Source organism: Enhydra lutris, unplaced genomic scaffold (genome assembly GCF_002288905.1).
Source record: "Enhydra lutris kenyoni isolate GAN:26980312 unplaced genomic scaffold, ASM228890v2 scaffoldscaffold37, whole genome shotgun sequence".
In the NCBI taxonomy this organism is placed as follows: Eukaryota; Metazoa; Chordata; class Mammalia; order Carnivora; family Mustelidae; genus Enhydra; species Enhydra lutris.
In genome coordinates this window covers 27,805,595-27,814,191 of record NW_019154121.1, presented here as the reverse complement: position 1 = coordinate 27,814,191, position 8,597 = coordinate 27,805,595, and the positions used below count along the sequence as shown (strand labels likewise).

The 8,597-nt window shown below is 49.7% G+C and overlaps 1 protein-coding gene across 2 annotated transcripts; it reads right to left on the bottom strand.

The window, feature by feature from the left end:
- Positions 1 to 1,424: 1,424 nt before the first annotated feature.
- On the bottom strand, positions 1,425 to 7,857 carry LOC111154509 (chaperonin containing TCP1 subunit 8 like 2). Of its 2 annotated transcripts, XM_022514149.1 has the most exons (2): positions 5,029 to 7,857; positions 1,425 to 3,447 (listed from the first exon to the last, which is right to left on the bottom strand). In XM_022514149.1, exons 1-2 carry the CDS (start codon positions 6,675 to 6,677, stop codon positions 3,267 to 3,269), a joined length of 1,830 nt encoding a protein of 609 aa, XP_022369857.1. In that variant the 5' UTR covers positions 6,678 to 7,857; the 3' UTR covers positions 1,425 to 3,266. The 2 variants fall into 2 exon arrangements, with proteins under 2 accessions (XP_022369857.1, XP_022369858.1); XM_022514150.1 differs by lacking the exon at positions 1,425 to 3,447 and having other exon boundaries at positions 4,949 to 7,857.
- Positions 7,858 to 8,597: the final 740 nt, after the last annotated feature.

The following is an 8,597-nucleotide window of genomic DNA, read 5'->3' as shown; positions in this document are numbered from 1 at the left end:
AAATGATTTCCATACTTCATTTCCAGCTCACTTTCTACTATGGTAGAATAATTCATCTAGCTAATTCCAGCTAAATTTAGTCTCCTCACATTTCCTCTTGGTCAGTCCAGATATCAACCAAGTCAGTTCTTCACCTGCTCCTTCTTGGGGCGCAGGGAGAACTGACTGCTCTCAAATTCTCTAGCCCTTTCTTCCCGCCACCCCCTACAGAGTTCCTGTTCCGTCTTTTGGCACAAGGAACTCCTCTGGGGCTCCAGGTTTCGTGATGGGAAGCAGAGAATCTCTTCTGTTCTCAGACCTCCAGACTGTCCTGGAGATTCTATTGTCCTGTCCCTTATTTCTTTTTTCTTTCTCTCTCTGTTTTTTTTTTTTTTTTTTTTTTTTAAGATTTTATTTATTTGACAGAGAGAGAACAAGTAGGCAGAGCGGCAGGCAGAGGGAGAGGGAGAAGCAGGCTCTCCGCTGAGCAGGCAGCCCGATGCAGGTCTCCATCCCAGGACCCTGGGATCAAGACCTGAGCTGAAGGCAGATGCTTAACTGACTGAGCCACCCTGGCACCCGTCCTGTCCCTTAATTCTGTCCTTAGAACCCACTGGGAAGTGAGCCCCTTAGACATCTCGCCAGCATTTCCCTCATTCCCACCCAGCCTCTTCCTCTCCCTCCCCAGTTAGGAGGAGTCTGTAGTATATGAAGAGGAAAGGGGGTTGATGTTGTGGGAGAAAGGTAAGCTAATTTTGGAATCATAGACATTCTGAGATCCGTGTCTACTGCAGGTTTTGGCATTTTAGCACTACAAGGACAATTTTCCCTGGAGTAGTTACCCTAATCAGGTAACAGTATACAGGGGGGGATTCTCCCTCCCCCCCGTATCACAGCAGGGAGTAGCCCATCAGTTAATTCTTAACAGTGTCACTCACAACCCTCGTGTTCATGGGGAAGGGTCAACCATTGGTCCCTGTTCCAGAAAGGCTTAAGCAGAAATGGAAGTGGTCTGGGGGTGTTAAATATGTGCAATTTACATTAATCCAGCTGACAGGGTCCAAGCAAATCTTAAAACTAGTTTTGCTTGGGGGCTTCTTGCTAGTGCAGTTGGTTAAGCATCCAGCTTTGGGTTTGGCTCAGGTCATGACCTTGGGGTACTGGGATTGAGCCTCACGTCGGGCTCCGCACTCAACGTGGAATCTGCTTGAGATTCTCTCTCCCTCTCCTGCCCCTCCCACTGGTGCATGCACTCTCTCTCAAATAAATAAATCTTTAAAAAAAGGGGCGCCTGGGTGGCTCAGTAGGTTAAAGCCTCTGCCTTTGGCTCAGGTCATGATCCTAGGGTCCTGGGATCGAGCCCTGCATCGGGCTCTCTGATCAGTGGGGAGCCTGCTTCCCCCTCTCTCTCTGCCTGCCTCTCTGCCTACTTGTGATCTCTCTCTGTCAAATAAATTTTTCTGTCAAATAAATTTTCTTCCCATTCACATGTCCCCATTTTGGTGTTTTTGGTCTTTTTCTCTTTAATCTTACCTCTCTCTCTCTCTCTCTCAGCTTCTGCACTAAAGCGACCTCAGACTCATAGGCCAAGAAGGCAGAGCTCCTTCCTTCAGAAGGAATTCCTGGGGAGAGGTTCAGATAGACAAGGGCGTAAAACAAAGTGCTGACACATCCCTGTCATCTCGATCTTCTTCTTGCAGTTTGGAATCAGTGTTGTGTTTTTGTTTTTTTTTCTTCTGTTCGTTAGGACTGCAGTATTTTTGTAGGGTCCAGTCTTGGTTTGTGCTCTCGAGTTGCCCAAGTGAATGAACATTTCTCACGACTCAGCAGCTTAGCCTCTACTTCCCAAGCCAGGCACCCGTGTCCCTCATTCCCTAGGACTCAGAAGTTCTTGTTTTCCTTTCCTGTTTTCTCTGGATCTTGTTTCTTTGCTCTCTGTTTGCCAGGTCAACTCAGAGTCTCATAAAGCAGTGTTGTTGAACTGGAAGGGATTGGGGATGGGAGAACAGGCGAGTCCACTAGCGGCGAGTTCCATAAAGATGTGCTGCTGGAGGTGCTGCTTCTGAAATTCAGCGGCTCCTGGAGTTGAGGAGAAGGCCAAATATGTAGCCAACTCTGTTGGCCTTTGGAAAACTTGAGACCCTTGATCTTGTAACCTTGGAAGCAGGACTGAGATCCAGTAAAACTGAGATCTAATGCTGGTATACTTCTCCAGAGTCAGCAGGAGAAAAGAAACAACTTGCCAAGTCATATATTTTAACCCTTAAACAGAACAGATATTAAGAGGATATGATATTATGATATTAAAATATTAAGAGGATACTCAAAGCATAATCAAGCTAGAGCTAAACGGAGTTATTGCTTAAATCAGCGCTTCCCAAACTTTAATATGCACCCCATCCCTTGGGGCTCATGTTATGGCGCAAATTCAAACATAGTAGGTCTGGCGGGGGGTGGGGGTAGAGCTGGACTTCCACATTGGTGATCCGTTCCTGGTTCAGGGATCACACGTTGGGTAGCAAGAGCTCGAGGCAGGTGGGAGAGAAGGACGCGTCCTCAACTGAAGCTAAGAGGGGCTCCATACCCAAGCACTTAGAGCTAATAGTGAACTCCCCACTCTGCTCTCTTCCCTAAGCCCGGTCTACCAGCTGCCCTTGTGGTCACCTTTCCTGTCCTATGACGGACGTTTCCTTCCCTTCCAGAGCTGCTAATGCTTTTTCAGTTACAAGAAGGGGAAAGCAAGGAGAAAGCAAGGCTGGCTCACTCATTGGAAGGATACTCGGCAGTTCACAGAATTTGAAGAGCTGACCCGCCGGTCTTGGGAGAGATGGACACCAAGGCGGTTCAGGGGCCTGAGCAGCCAGAGCAGCAGGCCCTTCCCGGCACATCCCATTAGATGCCTGAATTCTGTCTCCTCAAGGTACAAGTTTGGGCCAGGTGTTATTACCTTCAAAGTTCTCAGCATATGCCAGTTAAATTTGTGTGTGCTGTCCCTTTCTTTGTCCCTTTTAAGACTATCCTTGACCATTTTAACTTGTATTTACATGTATGCAAATGGTGTATGTGTGTCTCTGTGTGTCTGTCCAGGAGCAAAGGAGACGTTATTGCTATAATATGATGTCTCCCCAAATTAATTATCGAAAAATCCCCTGTATATCAAACTTAGGACTTTTAAAATACATGATCTTACATTGTTTGGATTACATATGTCTTGGATATATAACTAAAATGTTCTCTGTGAGCAAGGACCATCTTTTATATAAAATAAACAAGGCTTTTTGTCTGACTTAAAAAACACATTGTGAATTTTCAAAAGGCCTTTTGAGACATTCTTTCTTTGTAATCATAGGGGTGGTATCTCTGAAAACATCCCAAGAGAGGAATGTAAGATTGAGTGATAAAACAACAAATAAGAGAATGGATTTTCCTCTTCTATGTACTATGTGGCTTTGGCCAATTACTTTTTTTCTGAAGTTCCTGCAACTGAAAGTTAAACAAGCTCCTTTCTCATATATTTGTCTGAATGATTAGATAATATGTATAAAAAGTGTGTTTGAACTGCTTTAAAAATTTAGCTATTTCTAGCATCATTACTGTTACGGAATTTGAGACTATGAGAACAATACGGAACTTGAAGGCAGGGGGGAACTATGAAAGCACTTAATTATATTCACTAAAATATAATGATGGCGACAAAACAAGGAAAGACACACCAAGGATGTTTTATATCTCTTAAATGAGAAATGGTGAGTATGGTTCTATACATTTCCATTTCCCGACTTTTGTTCACCAACTGCTTTTCATGACTTCACTGCTTCCCGGTTTTAAAGAAATCTTTGCACATTTGTTTTGCTTTGTTGAAGCTAATATGCCCACTATAAGACATTCATTTCTTTTCTTTCTTTTTTTTTTTTTTTTAAGATTTTACTTATTTGACAGAGAGAGAGAGAGAGAGAGAGATCACAAGCAGGCAGAGGCAGGCAGAGAGAGAGAGGGGAGCAGGCTCCCTGCTGAGCAGAGCCCAGGACCTTGAGATCATGACCCGAGTCAAATGCAGAGGCTTAAGCCACTGAGCCACCCAGGTGCCCCAAGACATTCCTTTCTTGAGTCTGGTTCTCTTGCCAGATACTTAAAGCATTTTTTTTTTTTTTTTTTAATGATTGTAAGAGATCGCAGCTTCCCATTGTCTAGGTTCTGTCCCTAGGTTCTGCTCTTTTCCCGGAGGCGGAATAACTTGGATGGTTAAAGTGGAAAAGGCTTGGGTAATAATGTGCTGTTCTGCTCCCAGCTCCACTCGAACTCCCTCTTCAAGGCCCAGGGGCCTCCACCCCTAATCATAACCCTACTGGGGTTATCCTGGTGCCAGGGGCTCCCCAGTTCTCCTCACCTACACAACCTTTTATGCACTTCTAAGGTGTGTGTTATTCTGTTATTCATGCCAAGAATTTATTTTATTTTATTTTATTTCTGCCTGCCAGCTCATTTTCCTTTTGCCTCCTTCTCCTCCTCCTCTTCTCCTCCTTCTCTGCCTTAAAGTAACATTCCCTTCTTTTCTCAAATAATCACAACAGGAATGCGCAGCCGCCCCTGAGAGCTGGAACTGACGTTCTCAGATTGCCAACATGACATCTGGACAGAAATTCACATTTATTAGGATATCGTGTGGGGATAACTCAAGCAGTCAGAAAGAGGTTCCTCTCTCTCTCTCTCTCTCTCTCTCTCTCTCTTTTTTTTTGCATCCCCCAAGCCCAGGTACTCAATTTAAAAATCTTTAATAGAATTGAATCCTGTTCTCATTGGAGGAGGAACAGAATATGACAGAGAAACAGGAACTGAAAGAAGTCAAGAATCTGAAAGGAAATAAATCAATGAAAAGGGCTTTTATCTTGTGGTCCTTTCTGCTGCATTCATCTGAAGAAACCGACTCTGATAGTACCAAGCGCAGAGGGAATAAATACGGCAAACATTCTTTTTGGGGGTGATTGTGCCTTCCTTGGCGATCTACATCATTTTATTGAGGATGTTGCTACTTAAGCGTTTCGAGTTGACTTTTTCACGGGAGACGGCCGTTCCCTTGCCTTCTTAGGAACAGGATTCAAGTCCTGCTGATTGGCGGGACTTCTCTTGGCCACTACGATTTCATCTACACTCACCAGCTGGAGAACCACATCAGCCACCGCTCGAAGTCCTTGGGCTTTGGCTACTAGGGTGTCCCACACCTCTCCCTCCGCCACGTTTATTATCCCCTCAGCCCCCACGCCTACCAGGAAGTTCCCAGCTTGGTGGGCGCAGCTCAGCTCTGCCATGACCTCTGAGACCAGCAAGCCTGCGTTCTCGGCCAAGGTCTCCGGAAGAGACCGAAGGGCCTGTGCAAATGCTAGGAAGGCGGGGCCGTTAGGCCCTTCCAGTCGGCTTCCTTTCTCTGAGAGTATTTTTGCCAGAGCCATCTCGGTGGCCCCCGCTCCCGGCAGCATCCTGGGGTCCTGGCACAGCTGGGAGTAGGCGTCGATGCCGTGGTACACAGCCTGCTCCGCGCTCTTTAGCCCTTCCGCTGTGGCCCCCCTGAGGACCAAGGTGAGGGCAGGGGTACCTGAAGATTCCCATTCGAACACCACAGCCAGACCTTCCCCCAGCTCCTGCTCGTACACCCTCTGGCACTTTCCCGGCTTCGGGGGAGGAAGAAGGTGGGGCATCAAAGGCGTGCCCAGCCCCCGGCTCAAGTAAACCACATCCCTGTGGGCCCTGGCCTGAATCACCATGATGCCGTACTTGTCAGCCTGTGCCAGCGTCTTCTCATCGATGTCCCCCCAAACCACTGCCACATTAATACATGCTTTTGCCAGCTGGGCTACTTGCTTGTCTATCAACTGTTCATTTCCTTTCCTGAATTTAGTGAGGTCCTCGGGACTAGAGAGACGGGCCGTCGCCGGAGCCTGGGGGTTGGCAGGACCAAAGGTGCAGACAAAGAGGGCCACCCTGGCGCCGCTCAGCACCGTGGTCACCTGCCCGCAGGGGCTCGCGCTCAAGGCCAGCCCCGGGAGCAGGCACGAGTCCTCCAGCCTCCCCCCTCGCAGGGTGCACACCCCCACGCGCTCGCGGTGGAAGCTGCCGTCCAGCTCCTTGGTGGCCCAGCACGCGTGGGCCACCAGCTTGGCCAAGTAGTCCATCTGGGGCGCGGCGTGGGTGTTCATCACTGAATAGAGGGCCCAAAAGGGGTCTTCCAAGGGCCCCAGGGAGCGGATGGACAGGGAAGGCAGCAGGGCCAGGGTCTCGGCGGTGGCCTCGGCGTAGGCCTGGCGCAGCTGGGAGCGGGGCAGGCCGGCGCGCAGCAGGTGCTCGGCCTGCCGGAGCAGGGCTTCCGCCAGCAGAACCACGAAGGCCGCACCGTCGCCGGGGCCCTCCGCCTGCGCGTGGGCCGCTTCGCGCAGGAGCCGCGCCGCCGGGTGCTCCAGCTCCAGGGCCCGGAGGACGGCCGCGGCGTAGCCCGTGAACACCGTGCTTCCTCCGGCGGTGACCAGAAGCTTCTGCCGCCCGTGGGGGCCGTAGCAAGGCCGGATGACCCTGGCCAGGGTCTGCGCCGCGGGCACGCTGCCGAGCAGGTGCCTCTCCGGCGCTCCCGGGCTCCTCGCGCGCCGCCGCGGCCCGGCCGCCAGGCGCTCGGGCAGCTGCGGTGGCGCCGAGGTGGCTCTGCCGGCCATCGCCTGCCGAGTGCGGGAGCCCGCCCCGCCCGCCCGCCGAGGCGGTGCAGGAGCCGGGGGAGGGGGGCGCCCGGGCCGCGGGTCTCGGACCGACGCTTCTTGGGGGGGGGGGGTCAGTGGAGAAAGGAGCCAAATGCCCCCCCCAGCCGGGCCCTGGAGAAGTGGGCGCTCCAGGATCTGCTGAGAGCCCAGCCCTCCACCACTCCCCAGACTGACCTGCAAGGAACGGGGCTTTGGGGCCTCTGAAGCTCCGGGGCTGAGACGGACATGACCGTGATGAAGTCACAGAACGGCCCCTGGAAACAGGGGGCAGAGAATGAGGTCACAGAAGGAGGCTTGGAGTGGAGGGTGGGGGCGCGCGAGCAGGCAGAAGTCGGGCCAGGTCAAATGGCAGATGAGGGACACATGCGTGCGCCGGGCTCCAGAGTGTCATTTCAACTTGGGAGACCGTGGAGAGGAAAGCAAGTGAAAATCCCACCCGCCTGAAATTCCTGATGAAGCTGTGGCTCCTGCCCTGTGGGTTGTTTTTGCGTGGGGAAGCGGGGTTTTGTTTTACTTCCTCGTGAAGGGCCAGGTACTACCAGCTCGGTTGTTATCTGTCCGCCCTGGCGGCTTTGGCCACCTTCGCCGCCGGTGCTGGTGCTGCCCACCAGGTTCTTTCCCGTGTTTATCTGTCTTTCAGGTTGCAGGTGTGTGATGCTCCTCCTCCCAGGGACAACGATGTCACCGAGCTGGCAAAGGCAGGTCAAGACAAGGGCGGGAAAGATGCTGACAGCCTACAGAAAAAATGAACAGAAATGTTTGCAGCTCAGTGCAAGTCACTAGCCTCCCAGTGCTGGGAAAGGCAGAAAACCACAGGGAATGAATTTAGGCCCCTCAAGTCTTATCCTCAATCCCCAGAAATTCGGTTCTTTCCTTCCAGTAGCCCTCCTTCTAGCCCTCCTTCCCTTGCTCCCTCTCTCCCTCTTTCCTCAAATAGAGCCTAGTGGGGTAACCATGGCTCCTTTTTTAGTGTAATAAATCTTTATTGAGCACCTACTATGTTCAACGGAATGAGGACTACAAAAGAACAGGAACATGGACACCAGGAAGGGGAAGAGATTTGCACCACAGGAATACCACTTCTGTAGGCATGGGGCAGAGCACCAGCTGGAAGGGACTAAGATTATTAAGAGTGGGGGGGTGCGGGGAACGTGCCTGGGTGGCTCATTTGGTTAAGTGTCTGCCTTCAGCTCAGGTCATGATCCCAGGGTCCTGGGATGGAGCCCCCCATTGGGCTCCCTGCTCAGTGGAGAGTCTGCTTCTCCCTCTCCTGCTTCCCCTGCTTGTGTTCTCCCTCTCTCTCTATATGTGTGTGTCTCTCCCTGTCAAATAAATAAACAAAATCTTAAAAAAAAAAAAAAAAAGTAGGGGAAAGACAGAGCATTACCATTTGTTTTTGTTTGGAAAAACCCTTTTTACTTTGTTTAATAGCAGTTGTCCCCGAGGGGGAGAAATGAAAAAGAGCTCTGAAGCTGATTATACCAGTCAGGAGTCATGATTGTATGGTGGGCATTGTTTTAATATTTCCACAGAGAAGATGATAGCAAGAAAGAAAAATGAAAAAAAAATTTTGTGAGACTGAAATATAATTAAGGCTAAAATGGAGATAATTTTGGAGAAAAAAACTTTTTCTTTGAAAAACAATTTGATAGCTTTTGTAAAAATAATAGCTATTCATTATAAAAATTAAAAAGAAAAATACAAAGAAAGCCAGTGTCATTTGGAATTCCAGCTCAGAGATAATAACTGTTGGCATTTTGATGAACATTATTACCTTGCACATATATTCACTCATAGACTGTTATGGATTTCTAGTTTTCTGTAAGTGGACTGTATGATACATTTTATGTAATTTATTCTGTTATCATTTCCCCTTCA

Coding starts and splice junctions, on each gene's coding strand:
- LOC111154509 (XM_022514149.1), bottom strand. CDS start 6,677: ATGGCCGGCAGAGCCACCTCGGCGCCACCGCAGCTGCCCGAGCGCCTG. Junction 3,448..5,028: donor CGGCCGTCTCCCGTGAAAAA/GTCAACTCGAAA, acceptor CAGGAACTTCAG/AAAAAAAGTAATTGGCCAAA.